The 26950-nt window shown below is 40.5% G+C and overlaps 1 protein-coding gene across 1 annotated transcript in view; it reads left to right on the top strand.

Annotated features, from left to right (window-relative positions):
- gcl (germ cell-less) overlaps positions 1–26950 on the top strand; it is a 151970-nt gene that overhangs the window by 107999 nt on the left and 17021 nt on the right. The window contains exons 9-10 of the mRNA XM_068344079.1: positions 22540–22738; positions 25122–25340. Of these exons, the coding sequence (XP_068200180.1) occupies positions 22540–22738; positions 25122–25340 (418 nt within the window). The remainder of the gene's footprint in view (positions 1–22539; positions 22739–25121; positions 25341–26950) is intronic.

Raw genomic sequence — 26950 nt, 5'->3', positions numbered from 1 at the left:
GATCTCATTACTTCACAAGCTTTAATGTTTAACTATTGATGATTTTTGTAAGCAATTTAGATTAAATAATTTCCAGTCATTATTCTTTATTTTTTTTAATAGAACTAAAAACACAATCCTAAGTCGTCATTCTAGACAACAATGAATAAAGAAATTATCTATATCTCTCTTTTGGTAGCAATGACCTTAAATGTCAAGATGCCAGAAAACCTCAAATCAATCTCTCTCTCTCTCTCTCTCTCTCTCTCTCTCTCTCTCTCTCTCTCTCTCTCTCTCTCTCTCTCTCTCTCTCTCTCTCTCTCTCTCTCTCTCTCTCAAAAAGGAAAATGAAAAGAACCATGAATATAGTTAATATTTCTTGTAATTTTAACATTGTATATAAATACTTGTTTCCTAACAGGTAACTGAACAACCCGGAACATTACGACACATTTCTCCTGATTTGTTGTATGAACTCCTATCCTCTCCTCATTTGTATGTAATGCAGACAGAGTTTAGCGTTTATGTAATGCTAAAGGTAAGTATAGTATAGTACATATTACTCCTTAGTAGTGCTGTCATTTACAAAAAAAGTGCTCTATGTAATTGTTCTTCTTGAAATATTTTAAATTATAGAAATCTAAGGTTTATTCACCAATATGATGATTTAAAATATTCTCTTATAGGCCTGGGTTTTCTTAAGATTAAATCCATCTTGGGAAGGTACACATGAAGCGGCTTTCCTTGAAGCACATAGGTTCTTCAGAAACAGAACGGGTAAGCATCATATAATTAGTTGGGATAGCTTTTTGTTTTATATAATTCATAGCACTAAGACTTACAGTACTTTGTTCGTAAATGAATGCAAACCTTTTTCCTTTAATAGTAGTATGAGGTGTGATAGTTACTGCTGACAGATCACTAAGCAGCTACGGTAGTACCTCAGGTTACAAGTAACTTTGAATACAAGCAAATCGAGATATGAGCTTACAAATTTGAATTGCTTAATGCCTATTACATAATGTAGGCCTGAGTGAAAAAATTTTGCTCCATATGGGCATTTTTAAATACAGTATTTAACTTAGCCGGTGAATATATAATAGCTGCAACTCTGTTGCTCGACAGACAAAAAACAGTAAAAACTCGCCAGCGATCGCTATACAGGTTGCGGGTGTGCCCACCAGCGCCAACTGTCGGCCAGATACCACTCTCTCGATGTAAACAAAGACTCAATTTCTTCTCTGTCGACGTGTCGACAAGACGTACTTTTACTCGCTGTAGAACCTGGAGTTTTCTCAACATATTTGGTGAAGTACTTCATTTTGGTTTGAGCTTTCGCAGTGCAGGTGTTTTATCTTCATCTTAAATCTTGAACTCGTTTTGGATAGATTTAATTTTTGGTGACAAAGAGAGTATGGACTTTCTTTGACTTTTAAATGGCCGACCCTTCCCTTAGACGGAAGTGTGGTTAGGCTTTTAGTAATTATCTTATCACGTTATAAATTAATTATAGATTTTCCTCTATATATTTTATATCTCACCGCTTTTATTAGGCCTCTTCGATTAACTTTCCATTTATAATAAACATAAAAAATAAATTTTAATGTTTTGTTTATATGCGACCTTTCCTGAGAGTAGGCGGTCCTAACTTGGAAACCGAAGTTAAACAACGTTGAGCCCTTTCAATCGTAAATAGCTTTTAAAGAGCTAATGATTTAAAACTTTTTAAATGAATATTTTTAATAAATATTTTATGAAAGATTTTCTTTGAATAGTCTTCGTACTGTTTTCAAAGATGAACTAACGTTTAGTTTATTTATACTACGCAGTTTGCGCTCTATCGTTACGATAGAGAGAGAGAGTATCACGGTTTCACTTTGCAGAAAGAGTAAATCGATTCTGACGTTTTGTTCATTCTTCTTTCAAAGCTTAAATGTTTTAAATTCTATTTTAAAGGAACTTTTTAATTGAAAAACCTTTCAGTTTTTTCCTTTGGTCAAATAACATGTTTTTTTGACGAAACGTAATTGGGCTCTTCTCTTAGGTGCGAAATCAAGAGAGAGAGAGAGAAAGAGATAGAGACGGAGGGAGAGAGAGGAGAGAAAACGTTCCGTTCAAGCGGGTAACGTTGTTCTCGAGTTACTCTCGTCCCTAGTCTCTGTACGGGGAGAAAGGATAAAACGTTTTTAGTTTTATTCTCGTCCCCAGGCAATGTACGGTGAGAGATTGAAAACGTAGTTTTGAATGAACTAGTGTTTATTCTCTTCCCCAACCACTGAATTTTTTATCTTAAAAGATGTTTACTGTTTTTTTGCTGGTATTAATGTGCTTGCATTATACGACTGATTTCGCATTTACTACCTTTTGATGAGGGTAGAATTGCGTGCTTCAGGTAGAAATCAGTGAAAGTTTCGATTTCAGTGAAATAAGTGCAAAACAAAAAATCGTAGTGATAAAGTGATATTGCGCAAAGTGTTACAGTGTTGCGTCCGAGGGTTCGTCTGTTCGTGCCTGTCGTTCACCTAGTCCGGGACCTCTTGCAAGCTCCCAAGCCCAGGGGAGAAGTAATGTCGTACGACTTATGGGTTCGAGAGGCCTTGATCAGCGAACAGACGTTTCCCTCTATGGTATCGGGTGTATCTTACCAAGATCTCCCCTACCATAAGGCGAGAGAGACAATTTTCTCCTCGTCATCCGAAGGCTTTTCGCATAAGAAACCTGAAACAAGGTTCCGAGGCCCTTAAGCGAAAGTCAGTCCTTTCAGGACAGGTCCAGCGTCCTGGTTGCAGCCATTAGGACAGCTCTGACCCTATGCAGTCATCGGATAACTGCTCGCCGCCTAACAAAAGCGTAACACAGACTCCGAGAGTCTTTTTGTTGGCAAAGTGTTGCGGTCACAGACGTTACCCTCGTCTCTTACCGCAACCATTTCCGTTGATCCTAAATGGGTTGTACGGCAAGACATGCAGAATAAGCTTGCCTCCCTTATGGAAGACTATTCTGCCGATTAGTCCGTTGAGCCTAGCCGTTTATCTCATCGAGATCCTGGCTTTCAGCCAACCTAATGTTCCTTTGTGCGTCCTGTTGACGTTGGCGTAGCTAAGTCACGTCAGTCAGGTTGTTTAGAACCACACTCGATGCGGTCTCGTGTGGATTTTCAGCCACATTTGGACGTTAGGCCACTTGCTGATGCTCCTGTTGACGTTCAGGACGTTCGCTAACAATCGGAGTTGACTTGTTTTGACGCTGTGCGTCAACCTCCGCATTCTAGAGTTGTTTTGACTGCTCAGTCTAGGCGGTCAAAGCAGTCTCGAGTGGACGCTGTGCGTCCTCACGCACCTGTTGTTGTTGACAGTTCACAGACTGTCAAGCAGTTACATGACGTTGCGTCCTGGTCTCTCGCACCTGTTGTTGTTGACAGTTCACAGACTGTCAAGCAGTTATATGACGTTGCGTCCTGGTCCGCTACTAATGCACCAGTGCGTGTGGACTCTGCTTGTAAAGCATTGCCACCACGGTAGGTCTCTCCCTTGCTTGAGACTCGGCTATTATCGGACAAGGTTCCTTTAGATGAGGAAGTTGCTGTTCCCCCTCCTACTGATATTCCCTTGAGGACTCTGTCAGACGGAGAGGAGCCTAAAGCTGCTTAGCCCTCTATGGACTTTAAATAAATCATGCTGATTTTTAAGGATCTTTGTCCGGATCTTTTTGTAACTGCTGCTCCTCGTTCGCCTAAACATCAGAGCTTACACTAGGCCTAGCTACTTCGAAGCCGTTGTTTTATAAGCTAGTGCTCTCTCGCTCTCCTAGAGAGCTTTACGTTTGCTAGGCGACTGGTTTATCACCAGGAGGAGTTTGGGGGATACAGCCTTTGCTTTCCCTTCTTTTAAACTGGCTTATAGAGCGAGAGTCTGATATGACACGAGAGAAGTTCTCGGCTTGGGAGTTCCTGCCTCTGCCCAGATAGACTTCTCAAATCTCGTAGACTCTCCCTGGCGCCTGGCCAGGAGACGCTCCAAGATTTTACAGGTCAACTTCACAGCTGTTTTCGAGCCTTTGAAGTTTTGCTGTACAATTATGTCATGCATAAACAAGTCTTTCAGGGATGGCTCCAATGATCTGACAGCCACGTTCTCTGCAGGAACCAGTCCATCAGGGATGGCTCCATGATTTGGCAGCCATGTTCACTGCAGGAGTACGTAAGAGGCAAGTGCGCTCAATGTGTTCATTGTCAAGACAAACTTCACGATGAAGTCTACCAGGCTGTCTTGACAGCATTTATGGAAGGCGACTGGATGGTCTCTCTCGACCTTCAGGAGGCATACTTCCACATTCCTATACACCCCGATTCCCAACCGTTTCTGAGGTTTGTTTACAGGAATGTGGGGTACCAGTTTCGAGCTATCGGAGATCAGAGCCTCCCTGTACTTGGACGACTGGCTTCTCAGAGCCTCTTCCAGTCATCGCTGTCTGAAGGATCTCAATTGGACTCTAGATCTGGCCAAGGAATTGGGACTCCTAGTCAATTTGGAAAAGTCACAGCTGGTCCCATCCCAAACTATTCTGTATTTAGGGATGGAGATTCACAGTCAAGTTTTTCGGGCTTTTCCGTCGGCCCCCAGAATAGATCAAGCCCTGCTCTCCATCCAGAAGATGCTGAAGAAAGAACGCTGCTCAGTCAGGCTGTGGATGAGTCTGGTAGGGACGCTGTCATCCCTGGAGCAATTTGTCTCGCTAGGAAGGCTACACCTCCGTCCTCTTCAATTCCATCTGGCTTTTCACTGGAAAAAGGACAAGACGCTAGAGGCGGTCTCGATCCCGATTTCCGAAAAGATAAAGTCTTGTCTGACTTGGTGGAAGGACAATATCAGCCTACGAGAGGGTCTTCCCCTGGCAGTTCAGATACCCAACCACGTTCTCTTCTCGGACGCATCGGACTTGGGCTGGGGCGCGACGCTGGACGGTCGGGAATGCTCAGGTCTGTGGAACTCGAGTCAGAGGAGCATGCATATCAACAGCAAGGAGCTTTTGGCGGTTCATCTGGCCTTGATAAGCTTCGAGAATCTCCTTCGAGGCAAGGTGGTGGAGGTAAACTCGGACAACACCACGGCCTTGGCGTACATTTACAAACAGGGAGGTACCCACTCACTGACTTTGTACGAGGTCGCAAGGGACCTGCTCATCTGGTCAAAAGATCGAGGCATCTCCCTACTAACGAGGTTCATCCAGGGCGACTTGAACGTCCTAGCAGATTGTCTCAGTCGGAAAGGTCAAGTAATTCCAATCGAATGGACCCTCCACAAGGATGTGTGCAAGAGACTTTGGGCGACTTGGGGTCAACCCACCATAGATCTCTTTGCAACCTCGCTGACCAAGAGGCTTCCAATCTATTGCTCTCCAGTCCCGGACCCAGCAGCAATACATATAGATGCCTTCCTCCTAGATTGGTCACATCTGGATCTTTACGCATTCCCACCATTCAAGATTGTCAACAAGGTACTGCAGAAGTTCGCCTCTCACGAAGGGACAAGGTTGACGTTAGTTGCTCCCCTCTGGCCCGCGAGAGAATGGTTCACCGAGGTACTTCGATGGTTAGTAGACGTTCCCAGAAGTCTTCCTCTAAGAGTAGACCTTCTACGTCAGCCACACGTAAAGAAGGTACACCAAAGCCTCCACGCTCTTTGTCTGACTGCCTTCAGACTATCGAAAGACTCTCGAGAGCTAGAGGCTTTTCGAAGGAGGCAGCCAGTGCGATTGCTAGAGCAAGGAGAGCTTCTACCATTAGAGTCTACCAATCGAAGTGGGAAGTCTTCCGAGACTGGTGCAAGTCAGTTTCTGTATCCTCGACCAGTACCTCTGTAGCCCAAATAGCTGTTTTTCTCTTATACCTGAGAAAAGGACGATCCCTTTCAGCTCCCACTATCAAGGGCTACAGAAGCATGTTGGCATCGGTCTTCCGGCATAGAGGCTTAGATCTTTCCAACAATAAAGATCTGCAAGACCTCCTTAAGTCTTTCGAGACCACTAAGGAGCGTCGTTTGGCTACTCCTGGGTGGAATTTAGACGTGGTCCTAAGATTCCTCATGTCAGACAGGTTTGAGCCTTTACAGTCAGCCTCCCTGAAAGATCTCACTCTTAAGACTCTTTTCCTGGTATGCTTAGCCTCAGCTAAAAGAGTCAGTGAGATTCATGCCTTCAGCAAGAACATCGGATTTTCGTCAGAAAAAGCCACTTGTTCTCTGCAACTTGGTTTTCTAGCCAAAAATGAGCTAACTTCTCATCCTTGGCCTAAATCTTTCGATATTCCCAGCTTATCGGAGATCGTAGGCAATGAACTAGAAAGAGTCTTATGCCCTGTTAGAGCTCTTAAGTTCTACTTAGCTTGTACTAAACCTTTACGAGGCCAATCTGAAGCGTTATGGTGTTCGGTTAAGAAAAATATCCTTGCCTATGTCAAAGAATGCTTTGTCATGTTTTATCAGATTGTTAATACGAGAAGCTCATTCACACTTGAGTGAGGAAGACCGATCTTTGCTTAAGGTTAAGACGCACGAGGTTAGAGCTGTAGCAACTTCCGTGGCCTTTAAGCAAAATAGATCTCTGCAAAGTATCATGGACGCAACCTATTGGAGAAGCAAGTCAGTGTTCGCGTCATGTTACTTAAAAGATGTCCAGTCTCTTTACGAGAACTGCTACACACTGGGACCATTCGTAGCAGCGAGTGCAGTAGTGGGTGAGGGCTCAACCACTACAATTCCCTAATTCCATATCCTTTTAATCTGTCTCTTGAAATGTTTTAATGTTTTTATGGGTTGTCCGGAAGGCTAAGAAGCCTTTCGCATCCTGGTTGATTTGGCGGGTGGTCAAAGTCATTTCTTGAGAGCGCCCAGATTAGGGATTTGATGAGGTCCTGTTGTATGGGTTGCAGCCCTTGATACTTCAGCTCCTGGGGGTCTGTCAGCATCCTAAGAGGATCGCGGGGCTCCGTAAGGAAGACGTACTTACAAGGCAGAGTAATCGTCTAAGTCGACTTCCTTACCAGGTACCTATTTATTTTGGTTTTGTTATATTGATAACTGTCAAAATGAAATAAAAAACTCTTAGCTTATACGATGTAAACATATTTAACTGGTCTCTACCCACCACCCTGGGTGTGAATCAGCTATTATATATTCACCGGCTAAGTTAAATATTTAAAAATGATATTTTAATTATAAAATAAATTTTTGAATATACTTACCCGGTGAATATATAAATTAAACGACCCTCCCTTCCTCCCCAATAGAGACGCAGTGGGATGAGAAGAAATTGAGTCTTTGTTTACATCGAGATAGTGGTATCTGGCCGACAGTTGGCGCTGGTGGGCACACCCGCAACCTGTATAGCGATCGCTGGCGAGTTTTTACTGTTTTTTGTCTGTCGAGCAACAGAGTTGCAGCTATTATATATTCACCGGGTAAGTATATTCAAAAATTTATTTTATAATTAAAATATCATTTTTCGTGGTCAAGAACAAATGAGACTCACATGATATGCAAAAAGCAGTTACACTGTCCCCATAGGCCACTCACACAGTCTTCACGCCATGTTCAATCAGATCAGCTTCAACAGGACGAGCAGTGAATCTATTTATCGATAATGCAATGGCTTGTTTCCCTGCCATTTTAAAGAAAATGAAAAATCAGTCGTTTCTTGATAGGTTCTTTGTAATAATTAAACGTAAGTGTAATAAAAGACGATCAAATCCTGAAAGCGTAAATCAACAGATTCAATTAGTGAATGTGAACATCATTCAATAGTGAGAACTCACAGAAGTCCTCATGGAGAATGATTCTCCTTCTAAGCACCAACCGCTCTCTCCTCCTGTTCCTTGTCTCTTGAATCTCTCATGCCAGCCATGACTCTCCTCAAAGGTAAAGTATAAGTTAATTTGTCAATTATTCCGTTTTTTCATTGTGAATTATTAATTTTTATTCCTTTCTTAGATTAGGGGTTATAATTTGTATAATAATTACCATTACAGAACTGTTAAAAATTAGTGTATACAGTAAACGTATTTATAGATGTATGGAATGCATTGAGTGAATTTTCTTTATTTCTTATGGGAAAAAATGTTTTAGGGTACAATACAAGTATTTTAGGTGAGCTTGCTCCCAAAACAAATTAAACTAGTAACCTAAGCTATCATTGTAGTAGGTTGGCCAGGCCACCAGCCACCCGTTCAGATACTACCGCTAGAGAGTTATTAGGTCCTTTGACTGGCCAGATAGTACTACATTGGATCCCTCTCTCTGGTTACAACTCATTTTTCCTATGCCTACACATACACCAAATAGTCGGGCATATTCTTTCCACATTCTCGCCTATCTCATACACCTGACAACACTGTGATTACCAAACAATTCTTCTTTGCTCAAGAGGTTAACTACTGCACTGTAATTATTCAGTGGCTATTCTCCTCTTGGTAAAGGTAAAAGAGACTCTTTAGCTTTGATAAGTGGCTCTTCTAGGAGGATCGACTTTTGTATATAGTGATGGCAACAAATCTGGTGCTGGCATTGGATTTGGAGAAAATATTATTAATTTTAATTGTAGAGGTGTACTTCCTCTAGTACCTTTTATATTTACTGCCTAACTATATAGCATACTAACCAGTTTTGAAAAAAATAGTATGAAAAGATGAGGGCAATTTTACCATTTTTAATGATGCAAGAAGCTACAAGCTCCAGAAGTTTTTAATATCAGTAACCATTTAGTTTTAAAGATTTTTAGAGTGGCTTTTTATTATTGGACTGATAGGTACAACGGTTCGATTTTGTTGGGTTTCGGCACACATATGTGTGTTTGGAAATGAGAAGGTAGATTAACTGGAAAAGAATGCTGCATCTGAGTTGCTACCATGAAGGTATCCCATTCTCTGTAATGATTTTTTTTACCTAATATCAAGAATTTGATTTATAATAATTGGCAACTGCATTGGGATAGTTTAGTTGGAGATAAGATGAGAGAAATTACAAATTTTATATCCCCTTGGAGGTTTAACATGATCCCCTAAAAGTGGGAGACTACTCTATGTTGTCTCCATATTGATCAAACTTGGTTATTATTATTATTATTACTAGCTAAGCTTCAACCCTAGTTGGAAAAGGAAGATGCTATAAGCCCAAGGGCTCCAATAGGGAAGAATAGCCCAGGAAATAAGGAAGCAAATAAACAATATAAGAAATAATGAACAATTAAAAAGCAATATTTTAAAAACACATTAACATTAAAATAGATATTTCACATATACAGTACTGTACACTAAACTATAAAAAGACTTATGTCAGCCTGTTCACCATAAAAACATTTGCTGCAAGTTTGAATTTTTGAAGTTCTACTGATTCAACTACCCGATTAGGAAGATCATGCTACATTATTATTATTATTACTAGCCAAGCTACAACCCTAGTTGGAAAAGCAAGATGCTATAAGCCCAAGGGCTCCAATGGGGAAAAATAGCCCAGTGAGGAAAGGAAATAAATAAATGATGAAAATAAATTAACAATAAATCATTCTAAAAACTGTAACAACGTCAAAACAGATATGTCCTATATAAACTGTTAACAACGTCAAAAACAGATAAGTCATTGACACTCGAGTTTCTGCTAACTGGCAAACACCAGCCATATTGGGACAACTATTTGGTACCCTTGACAGTGAGGACTTTGTTAACAGAATGCACCACTTATAGCAACGAAAGAAATAGATATCAGTTTGAGGCTCAAAGTGAGGATGGCAGGTTCACCCTTGCCAAAATTCTATGGCAGGATATGTTGTACTATGCCAGCGATATTTTTAGATATATTTCTGAAGCAGGTCTTTTGAAAACTCTTTAAATTTTATAAGGACATCTCTGCTTTTATGGTTTATTTGAATATTCTTTTATTTCCTATTTATAATGAATATCGGCATCAATGACCTACAATGTCAGGATGCCAGAGAATTTCAAATCAATCAATCTTCCGGGAGAATGACAGTATAAAATCAACCATTGTTCTCTAGTCTTTGGTAGTGTTGCAGCCTCTGTACCATGTTCTTCCACTGTCTTGGGTTATCGTTATCTTGCTTGAGGGTACACTTGGGCACAATGGTCCATCTTATTTCTCTTTCTCTTATTGTTTTGAAGTTTTTATAGTTTATATATGAAAGATATATCTTAATGTTGTTACTGTTCCAAAATATTTCATTTCAATTATTCACTACTTCTCTTATAGTGTATTTATTTCCTTATTTCTTTTCCCCACTGGGCTAATTTTCCTTGTTGGAGCCTTTGGGCTTATAGCATCCTGCTTTTCCAACTAAGGTTGTAGCTTAGCTAATAATAATAATAATAATAATATCTTACTAATAGGAGGGAAGGTCTGTCCATTATATTGAAAATGTTTCCCAAAGCATGAAATCAAGCAAATTCATGCCAAATTGTATACAGGATTATTACATACCCACAACACCTGGTGTAACATCAAAACAAGAGCTAAGATTATCATGTTTTCTTTTTCACCCTCTGATGACATTCAGTAGACCAGTAATTAAGGAATGTAAAATTAAATTGAACTTACACAAGCAAATGTAACCGCAAGCATGGATGAAATCAAAAGAAACAGAATATAGCACTAGAAAATACTAAATGACACTCTCTGAGTTCTACTGTAGATTCTTTCATGACTGCCTACCAGCACCTGGTACTGTAGTTACCTAGCCTACACCTGTGACAGCTTTATGCTCAGGTTGTTAAGGGGTTGACTTTTGCTTCTCACCAGGACTAACATACATTGACATATCTCGGGTCCGTTAACCAGCCAGTTTGGTTATAGGGACTTCTGCCCTCCTAAGAATGATTCCCCTGTTAAAGGACAATGGTTTGTATTCATTTAAGAACAAATCACAATTTTCTAAAAGTAATTTGTACTTTTCTTAACTATACAAATGCGAATCCTTTAAGTTATACTGCCCACCTCACCCACCCTGCAAGTCCTGTGTTGAATTTAAATTGAGGGTTGCTCCACCTGGCGGGTTGGGGAGACTTACCATCCACCCGCCAGCAACTATGTTTACCTCATTAAAAGTTTAAGGCTTGCTTCACATGACCAGATTGAATCCGTACAGTTTCAACTGTGCAAATTAGGAATCAATGAGGATCTTCACATGCTGTCCCATGTGGAAGAATCTCCAGAGGGTAGTGATTTACTAACCGCGTGCACTGCTAATTCTCACAGTACCAGACGGTTTAGAATATTTGAGAAGTTTATGATGTCCTTAGACAGGAGATTTTTCCCTATGCGGTAGTCTTGGATCAGCTGTTGAAGATAGTAGGAGTGTGGGCATTTCTCTTGTTATTTTTCATTGATTAATATGAATTGTCTTATTATAATTATTTCTGGGCTTGAACCTGTGCCGGCCAGTGAATAAGCTCCTATTAGCACTTATTCTTAGGTAATTTACTGCTAAATATACCAGAGAAAAAATGTAAAGGAGTGCTAGGTTAACTAGCTCGCTCACCTATTGGTGTCGGTATAAAATTGGGCGTATAATCCAGAGGTCCCGCACTATTTAGATTCATCCACGACAAAGACCCCAATAGAGGAGAGCCGTTCAACCTCACTCGGCACCACCAACTCTGCATCCGCTCAGAACCCAACTCCTTTTTAGCACGCCTGTGTTGTAACCCGCTTTTTTTTGTGCTCTCGTGTTTTGCCTTATTTTCCACTGGATTATGGCTTCTTCATCGGTTTCCCAGGAGACACCGTCTAAGTTAAGTACCAAGCTATGTTTTGCTGTGTTTTGAGCAATCTAGATCGTTTAATATTTAAATTATAGGAGTTTATTCTCTTCGATCATCTCGGTCTTGCTCAATTCCGCTTACAGTTGGTACTCCTGTTTTGAGAGCTTTTAGTTTCACTCGTGGTGTTACTAAGTGTATTATTTTTATTATTAGTTAAAAGTTTTTTATATGTTATTGTGGATATTCATTATTTAGCGTTTAGAACCCTTGCGGTTCATATTTAGGGCCGATATCAAGTTACGTATCGTAGATGGCTTGCCGACCTTCGTTACTAGGCGGCAATTTTATTATATAAGCCATCAGGTGTTGTCCTTTGGGATTTATTTATTATGTTGCATGCCTTGCCCTAAATTTTTTATGTGTATATTTATATAATTTTCAACGCTATTACTATTATAATGAATATTTGTGCTTATTACTCCGTATGATCTGTCTGGTAGTGTTTGGGGATCGTCAGTTGGTAGCCCTGCTGCTCCGTATCACGTGATCCTCCCCCAAGCTCCCCCTCTCGCTAGGTTGGTGGCTAGGCTTCTCTCCCCCCTCCCCTAGGGGACCGTTGCCTTCCCTTCTTTCAGAGGGGGTAGTTCAGTGTTTATGGACTTTGTCCTCCGGGTGTCCCGGCGGTTTCGTCTCTGTCTAGACGGGTTGGCCACCGGTCAACAGAGTAGGATCCCGGTGCACCCTATTTTATATTCACCTATCACACTTTTATTATGTTATACGAAACCCTCCGGGTTCGGTTGGCGGTTCTTATCTACAGTTCCGCCCCCCTATTAATTTATAACAGTTCCTATGATTATACAGTGAACCCTCGTTTATCGCGGTAGATAGGTTCCAGACGCGGCCGCGATAGGTGAAAATCCGCGAAGTAGTAACACCATATTTACCTATTTATTTAACATGTATATTCAGACTTTTAAAACCTTCCCTTGTACGTAGTACTGTTAACAAACTACCCTTTAATGTACAGAACACTTAATGCATGTAATACAGTACCCTAAACTAAAACAGGCACAAATATTAAAGGCGACTTTATATCATGCGTTTCCTAAACACGCTAAAAAGCACGATAAAAAATGGCAACCAATGTTTTGTTTACGTTTATCTCTGATCCTAATGAAGAAACAAACGCATTTACACATCTGTTTATAGGTTAGTTTTTGCATCAATTATACAGTATTGATTATTCAGTACAGTATGTTGATTTGGTTATTACTAATGTTTTACTTAATTTTTCTTAGGACTTCCAAATGAAATTTTTTTCTTTATGACGCCACCTGAAACGACGGCGTCATAAAGTACGCTCAGTAAACAAACTAAGGAATTTAACCCGCATGATGAAAGTGATAAATGATGATATTACAGTAAAAGCTTTTATAAAATATGTTATTACAAATATTATTTACCGTATCTATATAAAATCATACATACGTAGCAAAGCAGGAAAACAATCTACGAGAGAGAGAGAGAGAGAGAGAGAGAGAGAGAGAGAGTTGTTTTACATACGTAAATGTAAATTTTAAACAAAACAAAAATAGCCCCATTTCATATAAAATAGATTACAAATATTTTACTTTATCATATTACAGTAGTCTGTATAATACTGTAAAGTTCAGTACAGTATGTTGTTGTTAAAGTCGTGGCGATGAAATTCTCACGAAACAAAAACACGCCATTTGATTACAACAGCTGATTCATTCTCTCTCTCTCTCTCTCTCTCTCTCTCTCTCTCTCTCTCTCTTCGTGTTATACAATACTGTACTTACATTTAGATGAAGAAACTAAAATTAGTTTTCTTAGTGTCAATTAAATACGAAATGAAATAATTAGGCCGAGTCTACATCCATTTCAATCATAGCCAAAAATAGGGCATCCGATTTCATCAGCAAACCACTATTTTTTGGGAAATATCATTTTATTCTAGAAAATTGCCACTCTTTAAATAGTTAATTGCACATTAAGAAAGCGTGTACTTTTGTTTTTAAATTTCGGGTGTGTTTTAAAAATCGAGTATTGTTGACTTTTTTTTTTTTTTTTTACTTTTGGCTGTGATTAGATCAGCTGTCATCTAGCTGCCGCTCTTGAGTGTGTACGAATACACTAACAAAGTATCATTTATACCATTTCTTAACTTATTCAAACCGTCTACAGTATACAGTTGATATTACATAAGCACCAATGTGTTATAACCTATCAAATTTTTTTGTTTATTACATTTAAACCCCCCTCTCTCTCTCTCTCTCTCTCTCTCTCTCTACCTCTCTCTCTCTCTCTCTACCTCTCTCTACCTCTCTCTCTCTCTCTCTCTCTCTCTACCTCTCTCTCTCTCTCTCTCTCTCTCTCTCTCTGTGGGCTACTTTTCACTACCTCCCATTCCTTACCTCTCTCTATCTCTCTAACAAATGATATCTTTGTTGCTCCTCAAAGTTTCATTTATATTGAAAATCAATCATGATTCAATTTTCCTTACTTTCTCCAATCTCGCACCATCGGTCACATCGCGGTATTTTCGATATTTCCGGAAAATCCGCAATATATGTATAGACATGGGTTATGAAAAAAAATCCGCGAAGTGGTGAATCCGCGATGGTCGAACCGCGAAGTAGCGAGGGTTCACTGTATGTGATTATATATGACAGATCACTATCCTGGAGTTCCTATATGTATTGGTTTATGGATATACTTTTATTTCCCGGCCCGGGCTTAACCTCGCTCCGGGAAATCAGACACCATGTGTCTTAATTCTTTGTTGCATCCTTTTTTATGATCCCGGCTCGACCGGAATGGATAGCTATACTCTAGTCTTAAGTTAGACTTATGTTTAGGCCCGGGTCCTCCGGACCCGCCCCTACTTGAGAGTATTACAGTTAAGCTCTAGTCTTAAGTTAGACTTATGTTAGTCCCGGGTCCTCCGGACCCGCCCCTACTTAAGAGAATTACAGTTTCTCATATACTATTCTTTTTATAGATGGTGCATTGTCAGACGACGGCCTGTGCGGCTGTTCTTCATCAGCCTTGTGGCCATACTGTATGTAGGTCTCACGCCCTCTGCGGAGTTCAGCTGGAGGACATAGTGGTCTGGCACCCTGATAACTGTATGGTCTGTTTTGACCTCATCACCACCCTCGGATCTGATTCGGTGAGTCCCGTTGGCTATGTTGCCTTTCTAATTATTTTACCTTTTTTGGTATACATACACTATTTAGTAAGATTTCTATGGTCTTGAAGGACCACCGGGAATCTTCCTTTTTATAATTCCCACTATTATTTCAGGCATCCCCGGAGCAGAAGACTGCGGCTCGGGCCACACTGAAAGTGTGGGTTGGGGGATTTGCCAGAAACGTCAAATCTAAACAGCCTTACGTCCTATCTGAAGACTACTGTGCCATGATCTACCCTAATGCCAAGTCTTCAGCCGCTGTGGCTAGGCATGTTGCGGCACCCATCATTGCCGACATTGATGCCACCATAGCGGGATTCATCGACCAGGAACAAGATCCGTTGGATGCCCCCGGAGATCAGGAAGACAATGTTGCTTCCATGAACTTGGATGTTGAACCCATGTTATTGGATGATCCGGATGCAGGTAGGGTGGTAAGTGAGGCAGGTGTTACCGGCGCTGAGATTCCTATCCTCAGCCCCGCTCTTTCTTCTTCATCTGATCTCTCTTCTTTTCATGGTTTCTCTGGGGACCGTGATTCGTCTCATCGATCACACCCGGTTCCCCCCAAAGATAAGTCTACGTCTAGAACTTTGCCAAAAGCTCGTAAGCCCCACAAGGCTTCCCATAGTTCCAAGCCAAATACAAACCCGTCATCTAAGGCTTCCGGCTCCTCCTCTAAGTCTCACGACCCGGGAGTACAATCCGCCACTTCTGCTCCTAGCCCAGGCCTTTCCGAATCAGCCATGCTTCGCATCGTGTCGGAGATGCAATCTAAGATTGTGTCGGAAATGCAGGCCAAGATGGACAAGATGTTCTCTAACATTGGTCAGAGACTTGGGGCATTAGAGCAAGGTGCTCCGGAGCGAGTTCAAAGCTCTCTCATACCGGATGCCTCTAAGCTCCCGCCGTTTACCAAGAATAACCCTTGGCGCATGGCTCTTCATTCCCCATTCTCAGACGGGATGTTAACATTGGAAGGTCTTGGCACTCGTCCTCTGGAGGATTTTGAATTCTTTCCTCCTGGTCTAGCATTTCCATTTCATGGTTATGCCAGGCTTACCGAGGAAGCTCTGGTTCGGCTGGATAAGGTCCCCAAAGAGACTGTCATTTTCCCAAAAGAACAAGCCCAATCTGTTTGGGCTAGGTTCCTGAATGATATTGGTTGCACCAATACCATGTTGACTCCTTATAAGAGTTCCTTCACAATGTTCTTAATGGACAAAAACACCGTGACTCCATGCGTCAATAAGGTAGCAGAGCTTGCTTTCCAATATGCTCTGGAGGAGAAGCCCTTGCCTCCCATCCGAGAGGTGGATCCGATCTCCCTCCTTCTTCCTTCAGGTAATGAGTGTTGGGACAATGTCCATACCACTTTTACTTCTGGCAAGCTAACAGCGGACTGTGCTTCAGTTATGTTTAGTGAGCGGCTTCCCCGTCTCCCGGAGTCCCTTATTAAACAGGAGTATGATTCCCGCCTACGTGTTGGCCGAACTTTGAACTTGGCCACGTCTACGGAGTCGATAGCCTTAACTTATGATACTGAGAGTATCTTTAAGTCTCTCAATAAGGCTACGTTGCAGTCATTATATTTCGATTTATATGACTTTGCTATTGCTAAACGTAGGTGCCGCAAACACGTCCTGGCTGAGGCGACTATTAGGCACGAGCCTAATAAACTTATCCGGTCCTCTTGCTGGGGTTCAAATCTCTTCCCTGAGGATCTTGTGGAGGAAGTCTTGGCAGAGGCTACTAGAGTCAATCAGAGCCTTAAAGCCCGTTGGGGTTTGACTCCTAAACGGAAATATGACCCCGCAAATTACCAAGCCCGGGGTAGGAAGAAGCTCCGCCCGTATACCTCCACCCAGTTCCGGCAACAGCAGAGTAGTTCGTCCATTTTTCGACAGCCTCTTCCTCCATCTCCTGCTGCTCCTGCACAGCCTTCCACCTCTCAGGCTCCTTCATCGGACGACTATGTCACCGTTCTGCTCCCTAAGAGCCAGCTTCCCGGTGCCTCCACCACCTCTCCAGCCTTTAACCAGTCTTATGAGGCTCAAGGCTCTTCCCAGAGTTATAACAGAGGTAGAGGCTACCACCGTGGTTCAAACCAGAACAGAGGTAGAGGCAGATTCTTTCGCAAGGGAAAGAACTTCCGAGGCGGACGTGGAGGCAACTCCTCAAGCCAATACTGAGGTGCAGCGGGTAGGGGGGAGGCTTTATGCCTTCCGCAACAAATGGAGGTTCAGTCCCTGGGCTTTCAGTATCATCTCCAAGGGACTGGGGTGGAGTTGGATTCAAGGACCTCCTCCTCCGAACAGATTTCATCAACATTCCACTCCGGACCTAGTCGAATTTGTCCAGGACCTGTTACAAAAGAACGCCATACAAGAAACGAAACACCTGAAGTTTCAGGGTCGGCTGTTCAGTGTCCCGAAGAAGGATTCGGACAAGAGAAGAGTGATTCTAGACCTATCCCTTCTCAACTTGTCCATTCAATGCGACAAGTTTCGAATGCTTACCGTCTCGCAGGTGCGGACCTTACTTCCCCGTGGGGCCGTCACCACCTCTATCGATCTTACAGACGCCTATTATCACATCCCGATAGCGAGACACTTCCGTCCGTATCTAGGCTTCCGCCTAGGGGGCAAAAATTACTCCTTCAAGGTGATGCCTTTCGGGCTCAACATCGCCCCAAGGATCTTCACAAAGTTAGCAGAAGTTGCTGTTCAGGAACTCAGAAATCAAGGGATTCAAGTAGTAGCCTATCTGGACGACTGGCTCATTTGGTCAGACACCTCCCAAAATTGCCTAAAAGCCACTCACAGAGTCATCCAATACCTTCAATCTCTAGGCTTCCAGATGAACTTCAAGAAGTCCCGTCTTCTCATACTCTGTGTCTTCCCAAACCCAAGAGGTTAGAGATTGCAAGGAACGCCAAACGCTTTCTCAAAGACAAAGTAAGTTCCAGACGACTCCAAGAGAGGATCCTAGGGTCCCTTCAATTTGCCTCAGTGACGGATCTACTTCTGAAGGCAAAATTGAAAGATATCAATCGTGTCTGGCGTTCGAGGGCGAACCGGAAGCTCCGGGACAGGAAAGTCCGCCTTCCTCCTATTATCCAGGAAAGACTTCTTCCTTGGACAAGGGCCAACAATCTGTCAAAGTCAGTTCCCCTTCGATTTCCGCCTCCGAAGTTAATCATTCACACGGACGCATCCCTATCAGGTTGGGGCGGCTATTCTCAGCTCAAGAAAGTTCAAGGTCTTTGGTCTCCCTTATTCCGCCAATTTCACATCAATGTGCTGGAGGCCATGGCAGTTCTTCTAACCCTGAAACGTCTCGCTCTACCCAAGAGACAACACCTTCGCCTGGTTCTCGACAGCGAAGTGGTGGTCCGCTGCCTCAACAGAGGCGGATCAAAATCAGGGCCTCTGAACCATGTTCTAGTAGCCATATTCTCCCTAGCAGCCTCGAACCGTTGGCATCTTTCAGCTGTCCACCTGGTGGGAGTCCGGAACGTAGTGGCAGACGCCTTGTCCCGGACCTCCCCTCTAGAATCGGAATGGTCACTCGATCTAAAGTCATTCCGGTGGATTCTCTCTCGAGTTCCCGGTCTCCAAGTGGACCTCTTCGCCACGGAGTCCAACCACAAATTGAGAGTATATGTGGCTCCCAATCTAGACCCTCAGGCTTACGCCACAGACGCCATGTCACAGAATTGGGACATCTGGGAAAGGATTTATCTCTTTCCCCCGGTGAATCTTTTACTGAAAGTCCTAGACAAACTGAGATCCTTCAAGGGACGAGTAGCCTTGGTCGCACCCAACTGGCCCAAGAGCAATTGGTACCCTCTCCTGCGAGAGTTGAGACTACATCCTCACCCGATACCCAATCCGGTTCTGTCTCAGATAGTACAAACACGCGTTGTGTACGCTTTCTCAAACATTCAGAGCGCCCTAACTTTATGGACTTCATGAAGTTTGCGGCCATGCATGGTGCCAATATCGATCCTCAAAACACCCTGTTCCTAGAATCAGATAAACGGGATTCCACCATCCGCCAATATGATTCTGCGGTTAAAAAGTTGGCTAAATTTTTGATAGACTCAGACGTACACTGTATGAACTTGAACCTTACAGTCACTTTCTTTAGAACTTTATTAGAATCAGGTCTGGCAGCCAATACTATCACCACTATTAAATCTGCTTTGAAAAAGATCTTCCTAGTGGGTTTTAACATAGACTTAACCGACTCTTTGTTAGCTTCAATTCCGAAAGCCTGTGCCAGACTGAAACCGGTTACTCGTCCTACCCCGGTTACCTGGTTCCTTAATGATGTACTCAAATTGGCTTCTGATACCATTAACAGTTCTTGTGATTACATTCCCCTTCTCAGGAAAACACTTTTCCTGGTGAGCTTGGCTTCCGGGGCAAGAATTTCTGAACTGGCAGCCTTGTCAAGAGACCCGGGTCATATTGAGTTCCTTCCTTCGGGAGAGGTCCTTCTTTCACCTAACAAATTCTTTTTAGCTAAGAACGAAGACCCTCAGAACAGATGGTCCTCCTGGAAAATTGTTCCCCTCACACAAGATCCGTCTCTGTGCCCTGTTACTACTCTTAGGTCTTATTTATCCCGGACCTCCTCTAACTCCTCGGGACCTCTATTCGTTAGAGAACAAGGCGGTACCATTACCATTAAAGGGATCAGGCAACAAATTTTGTATTTTATTAAACAAGCTAGCCCTGACTCTTTTCCTCTTGCACATGATATCAGAGCGGTTGCTACTTCGGTGAACTTTTTTCACCACATGAATTTTACGGACCTTTCCAGGTATACAGGGTGGAAATCACCGTCAGTGTTCAAGAAACACTACCTTAAACATTTGGAAGCCCTTAAATTTCCTACAGTAGCTGCAGGGAGCGTAGTTACCCCCAGGTAACTCACATGTTAATTCTTTGTCATTTTATCTCTCCCCCTTACCTGCCTCATTTATACCCTATTTGTATTCGTTGGTTTCGCACCTGATTACTATTACTATATTTGTAAATTTTTGACCTCTGAGTATCTGTATATATCATCACTCACGGCATTATTATACCTTACCTTTTTGTCAATTGTTCTACCAAGTGGATTTATATTCTTTTTAAGATACCCTTATAGCTGTTTTTGGCACTCATCTCTGATTAAAGTAACTTGTATTTTCCTTATGTTTATGTTTTTCCTTTATTTTGCAAGTTTGGTGACATTTCTCTTGTATATATTCACTGGCCGGCACAGGTTCAAGCCCAGAAAAGGGATTTTGACGTAGGAAAAATCTATTTCTGGGCGAGGGACCTGTGCCGCCCAGTGAACCCTCCCAGCTCCTCTCCCTTGGAGTCCCCAAACTTTGGGTGCTAAGGAGTTGGGTTCTGAGCGGATGCAGAGTTGGTGGTGCCGAGTGAGGTTGAACGGCTCTCCTCTATTGGGGTCTTTGTCGTGGATGAATCTAAATAGTGCGGGACCTCTGGATTATACGCCTAATTTTATACCGACACCAATAGGTGAGCGAGCTAGTTAACCTAGCACTCCTTTACATTTTTTCTCTGGTATATTTAGCAGTAAATTACCTAAGAATAAGTGCTAATAGGAGCTTATTCACTGGGCGGCACAGGTCCCTCGCCCAGAAATAGATTTTTCCTACGTCAAAATCCCTTTATTATTCTTATTGATATTATTATCAATATTAAAATACTGATTATTATTATTATTATTGTTATTACTATTATTATTATGCACTGTAATAGCAGAGGTGCACTATGAATATGATTTTATTTTACTGAAGATCATGACACATTTAGCACCCTTTTCATTATTTACACAAAGACCACTCTCTTCTTTATGTCCTCAATCGCAAACACCAACAGACTAAGTATTCTGTGCACTGATGCAGATGAACCGTGTGGAAAACAACCATTCTGCACTGTAATAGTTCAGTGGCTACTTTCCTCTTGGTAAGGGTAGAAGAGACCCTTTAGCTATGGTAAGCAGCTCTTCTAGGAGAAGGACACTCCAAAATCAAACCATTGTTCTCTAATCTTGGGTAGTGCCATAGCCTCTGTACCATGGTCTTCCTCTGTCTTGGGTTAGAGTTCTCTTGCTTGAGGGTACACTTGAGCACACTATTCTATCTAATTTCACTTCCTCTTGTTTTGTTTAAGTTTTTATAGTTTATATAGGAGATATTTATTTTGATGTTACTGTTCTTAAAAATTTTTATTTTTCCTTGTTTCCTTTCCTCACTGGGCTATTTTCCTTGTTGGGGCCCCTGGGCTTATAGCATCCTGCTTTTCCAACTAGGGTTGTAGCTTAGTAAGTAAGTAAGTAATAGTAGTAATAATAATAATAATAATAATAATAATAATAATAATAATAATAGTAATAGTAATAATAATGATAAAAGCAAGCTTTTTTGACATCCTAACATGTGGAAAAAATCTGCTCATGTGAAGCGAGCCCAAAAGGCCATTCCCTGTTTAGTGAAGTCATGTTATGAAAGGACTCAGATTTGTTTAGTTAGAAAAAAATCTAAATTACTTTTCATAAAATGTGTTTGTTATAAAATTGTTTTGTCTCTGCTCTTTCATACCTCTTGTCGAACCATTTGTTTGGTGATCTTTTCATACTTTGTTTACCTTCCTGATGAGGGACAGTCAGAGCAATGTACAAAGTAATTCCATTCTCTTTTGTATTTCCTTTTGTATATATTTGGTTTAATTAGATTTACTTTGGGGATCTTATATAGTTTGTATTACAGTACATTTATTATGAGGTCATTGCTAATGATATTCATGGTTGTTTCAGGAAATAATCTACTGAAGTTCAAGTTGAATAAAGCTTGGGTAGCAGCAGCCAAGTCTTTTAATGTCACAACAATGATCTTTTATTTATTTTATTTAGCAGCTATGTTCTCAGTTACTGTATATGATATGATTGATAGTTTTTGTTCAATTTCAGTCTTGCCTTATTCTTTTTTTTCCTTTTTTATTATGCATGTACTCATTTATGGAATCTTGTTCCTAAGTTCATGCTCCTATTACTTCAATAAACTACCTCCCATTCATGGTCATTCTCGTCTACCAGTTTTAATCCTCGTCCAAGCACTCGAGCATTCACCTCTCTCACCCACCACTCCATCAACATACACAAGTTAAACAACCACGGTGACATCACACATCCCTGTCTCAGCCCCACTCTCACCGGAAACCAATCACTCACTTCATTTCCTATCCTAACACATGCTTTACTACCTTTGTAGAAACTTTGTTAGGCTGGAGGAACGTAGAGAGTAGAGGTCCCCTTTTTTGTTTTGTTTCATTTGTTGATGTCGGCTACCCCCCCCCCCAAATTGGGGGAAGTGCCTTGGTATATGTATGTATGTATCATATAAAAAACAATGATTGTAAATGGTGTACAGTCAAAGAAAATAAGATAACATATTTGTTTTTCATCAGTTAATTGAATTTAGGATTTATGCACGGTAGCTCTGTAAATTGAGTTTTGTAAAGGTATTGTACATGTCTTATGTTTTTTTTTCCAGTGCCAGGGTGGTTCCTAGAAGAGGAAGGTAGAGAGTTCGCGCAAGTGTTTTCGGCTCTACGGACAATTTACCTCATTTACCACCACTTGGATGTTGAGATGTTATATTCTGATCACATCCTTCCTCCATCATGGCTTACTCCTGCCAGCATGCATCAGTGGTATAATATGCTGAGAATTGATCAAGGAAAAGACAGAGGGTGAGTTTCCTGTAGATATAGAGAATTTATTGAAATTAATCTATACTGTTTAAAATACGACAGAAAATATTGCCGACTTGTTACCGAAAGTTAGTCTATTCAATGTTGATAAACGAACCCAGCCTACGTGTGAAAACCTTGAACACCCACAGAGAAAAATAAAGCTTTTATATATATTGTACTAAACCAAAATAATGCTTTAATACACCATCATTACCACAACCATTAAAATTATCGAAAGGTTGGAGAAAGATAAAGATTACCGGGACGTAACCACAATTCTGTGTACATTTTGTCAGATAGACTCGCTTAGTTAAAAGTTGATTTCATTATTGATTTGGAATTTTTCCTTAAATAGGCTATTTATTATGAAATTATGTTAATAAAATGTTTGGTTACATTTATTATCAGGCACTGTACTTAGAGCTACCAATATACTTGAAAAGACACTAAGATTTGATACGTTTTGTGGTGCTTGACTCGCAGACTTCGAATATCATCGCAGATACAGAAAATTTATTTTTGAAAACTAGCGACTGCATAAATGGGGAATCACACAATTTGAACACTCATAATTCAGGACTGTACTATACCACAATGGAAGGAACTGAAGTACTTTTGATGGAGTGAGGCTTGAGGAAAGACTATCAACTTGATGATTCACTGTGTACCAACAGAACCCTTACTGACTGGTAAATCAGGCTCAGCCTGAAGAGTTAGACTAGGATTAAAAAGGGCAGGTTACACTCGGTTCTCTACCTTTGCTTGAAGGCTCACTGGCCTCGTTAGATTGTACTAACATGGCAAAATGTTTTTGAAGCTCTTTACTATCAACCCCCGCAAGCATGGTATGTGCTGGAGAGGCATTAGCAACCTCACTCTCATATTAACCCTTTTACCCCCGGGCTATTTGGAAATTTCCAACCCTTAACCCCCAGGGGGTTATTTTTTTCCCAGCACATTTTGCAGTTTATTTTTTTTTAATTGCTCTAAAAGCCTTAATTTTTGTCATAGAGAGGTCAGGTTGGTCTCATTCTCTTGGAAAATGCCTGAATTTTCTCAAAAAATTATTAAAAATATGAAAAAAAAAATTTTTATAGCATTTTTTTGCAAGGACGTACCGGTACGTCCATTGGGATAAAGGGATGGCTTTTGTGAAACGTACCAGTACGTCCTTTGGGGGTAAAAGGGTTAATCAACTAGCCTAGTCTTTTCTGGAGATTCCCTGAAACTAAAAGACAATTTTCCTTTACTACTGGAATCTTTTACTGGGGGAGTCATTGATTGAACATATAACTTCATAAGAGGAACTGTTAGGAAACTACGTTCTTCACAACTGTTATTTAAATCACACTTTATCCTTGGCACAGGCACAAAAGAGAATGAGGATCAGAATAAATCACCCAGTAAGAAATTAATTGAAAAACCAACACAGGAAGACATAGAAAAGCCAGAACACATCCCCTATTAATCTATATTTGATAATGAATTTCTACAGAACTCAATAAAACTAAAATCACAATCTGTTGTGTGAATAGAATGACAAGATGTACACATTATTACAAGAGAACCGAAAGGCAGAGAAAATATGGCTCACCCACAGACAAGTACAGTATCGATATGCACTGCCATATAATTTTAATACTACACTAGGAAAGAAAAGAGGAATATTTTTAGTTTTAGGGTAGATGTCTATGTTTCATTAAAAGAAAAAAAAATTGTTAGAAAGATAGCGTAAATGGAGTGCTGACCATAACCTTGTTGTCACACCTCTTTAGAGTAGTGGGAAAGGCAAGGCTTACTATTAAATCCATTGTTATAGAAAATTATTTTTACATACCTATGAGCTTATTTTTTATTCAAGTATGGATGCCATGTCCCATTTCCTCTACCCCATTATCATTATCTTTAATACACTGCTCCGAAAGCTGTTTAAGGCACAGGAATGTTTGTTGTGTTAAATATAGAAATTGACAGTATGATAACCAACGGGACTATAGTGGAGGTCGAGGATTTTTTTACCCGGCAATGCGGATAGAAGTTGTCTCTTGGTTTGTCCACTTCAACAAGGTGTCTAACGATTAGAAAAGATTTCCAATTATAAAAAGCTGTTATTTCAATGTAATACATTTCATCGTGTTTCCTGTCGTATATAAGGCTTACTTCATTCTACTGTACAGAATTTGTAATTTTTCCCACATTGTATTTTTTTCATGCTTATAAGATCGATGAAAGTTATATGTGTTCCATTGATTATAGGATAGTGCAGTACAGTTGTCTTTTTAAAATTTACCTCAGTAATGCTGTTAAAGTTTTTATTGTTTTATGTTATAAGATTTTATTACTGAAAAATATTTTGTTTAAAGCCGACATTTATTACCAGACCAAGCGACATCTCTGAGGAAGAATTCAACCGTACATGTACTAGATGTGGAAGAGTTTTAGCAGGTTCAGGACAGCATATTTGGAGATGGACAGGGTACAACTTTGGTCTTGATTTAGTGATGACCCATGATGGAGCTTCTCTAAGACTGAAGCGAAACCACCGAAATGAAAACATTGCCAGTATTGTTCAACCTGGGAGAAGGAGCATTATGTACAGGTGAGGTCCAAGAATCATGATTCTTACTTTAGAAGTTTTCATCTGTAATATAGTACATGTGATAGGAAACTTAAATTTTTGTTGCCCAGAAGAAAAATGTATATTTGTAAGTAAAATGTGACATTCATTATATCATTTGTACATCTGGAATAAAAGTTTATGTTTTGTTTCTTACACAGTTGCAAACCCTTTATTCATCATCATCATTTATTTCTATGAACCTCCCCTGATGTTCCTATTGCTTTTTTCCTGAAGCCAACTCAGCAATGACATTACCCCAAAATTTCCTGTTCTTCCCTTGAAGAGGCCACACCTCCCACTCACCAATGTAACAGCTAGTGACTAACTGTAACTTGAGGCAAGGACTGGCTATTATTTACCTTATCAGTCTCTGACCTTGCTAGAATTGGTGATGTTTATGCCTTTTAGCTGCTGCAGTTGTTTGCAAAAGATTTATGTTTTACGATGGTCCAAACATAAAGTAACTTATCATTTTTTTGAATGCTAATTTTGAGTTAAAAGTAATATTCATTATCAACCACTTGTTAACTTTTTTATTATAACTTTTAGTAGCTGTTATTTGTAATGATACCTGCCACAAAGTGAGTGTTATCTGGGTTTTAATTAAATATTAATTAGGTTGTCTTCTCTGGGAGTTGCTTTGTATCTCAAAGATAGTGCACTCATCTTTGTGAAAGCATTTTGTTTTTATGGTTGAAGGAAGTTTGTTCGCTAACATTTCCTCTTTTAAGCTCTGTTCAGCTAATAACTGACCCCTTTCAACTTCATACTTGAACTAAGGTAACATTTTGCCACTGTACATCTTTATTAAGTTTTGTTTTACAATTAGAGTAGACCGTTTAAAAGTTTTTCATTTGCATATGCTTCACTAATTTCCGTTCCCGGGTCAGAACTTTAAATCTCCGGTGTTCAAGATAGTAGCAAATCTGATACTAAGGTAATAGGCGTTTGTGATTAATGCCTTTTTATTTATAGAGTGATGTGAATTTTTATGGTTTCAGTAAAATAGAAGAGATTTCTATTAGAATTTTTTTTTAATAAACTTTACTGTAGTATGTTTTGTCATAAATTATGTTTCATTTGGACAGTGAGCTCAGTTTATGTAGACTCAAGACATTTACTGTTTGTTTTTAATGAAGAAGTAGCATCAACCGATGATAAAATTAAAATGTGAATTTTAAACTTTTCATACAATTGAATTTTAGTAATAAAAATTTTCATTACTATACTCACCTGATGTCCATATTGCTTTGTTCCCAAAGCCAACTCAACTGCGACAGTGCCCCTAAAAAAAACTAACTTTCCATTCTTCCCTTCAAGATACCATGCTTCCTACCCACCAAACAACATCTAGTGAGTAATGGCAGCTCAAGGTAAGGTCTGGCCTTCCCTACCTGATCAGCCTTGAACTCATAGCTAATATCCTATCCTCTTAAACTTATAAGTCAGTGGGGAGGAGGGTGAGCATGTATATGAACATCAGGTGACTATAGATATAATAAATTTTATATTCAAAATTACAGTACATTATCTTAGATCTTTGCTTTATGTGGTTTGGTGCCAGGTGAGTTATCTCCAGTTTTCCTCAT

This window comes from Palaemon carinicauda, chromosome 20 (genome assembly GCF_036898095.1).
Source record: "Palaemon carinicauda isolate YSFRI2023 chromosome 20, ASM3689809v2, whole genome shotgun sequence".
Taxonomy (NCBI): domain Eukaryota; kingdom Metazoa; phylum Arthropoda; class Malacostraca; order Decapoda; family Palaemonidae; genus Palaemon; species Palaemon carinicauda.
The sequence above is the reverse complement of the archived record's forward strand: the minus strand, read 5'-3'. Positions and strand labels throughout refer to the sequence as shown.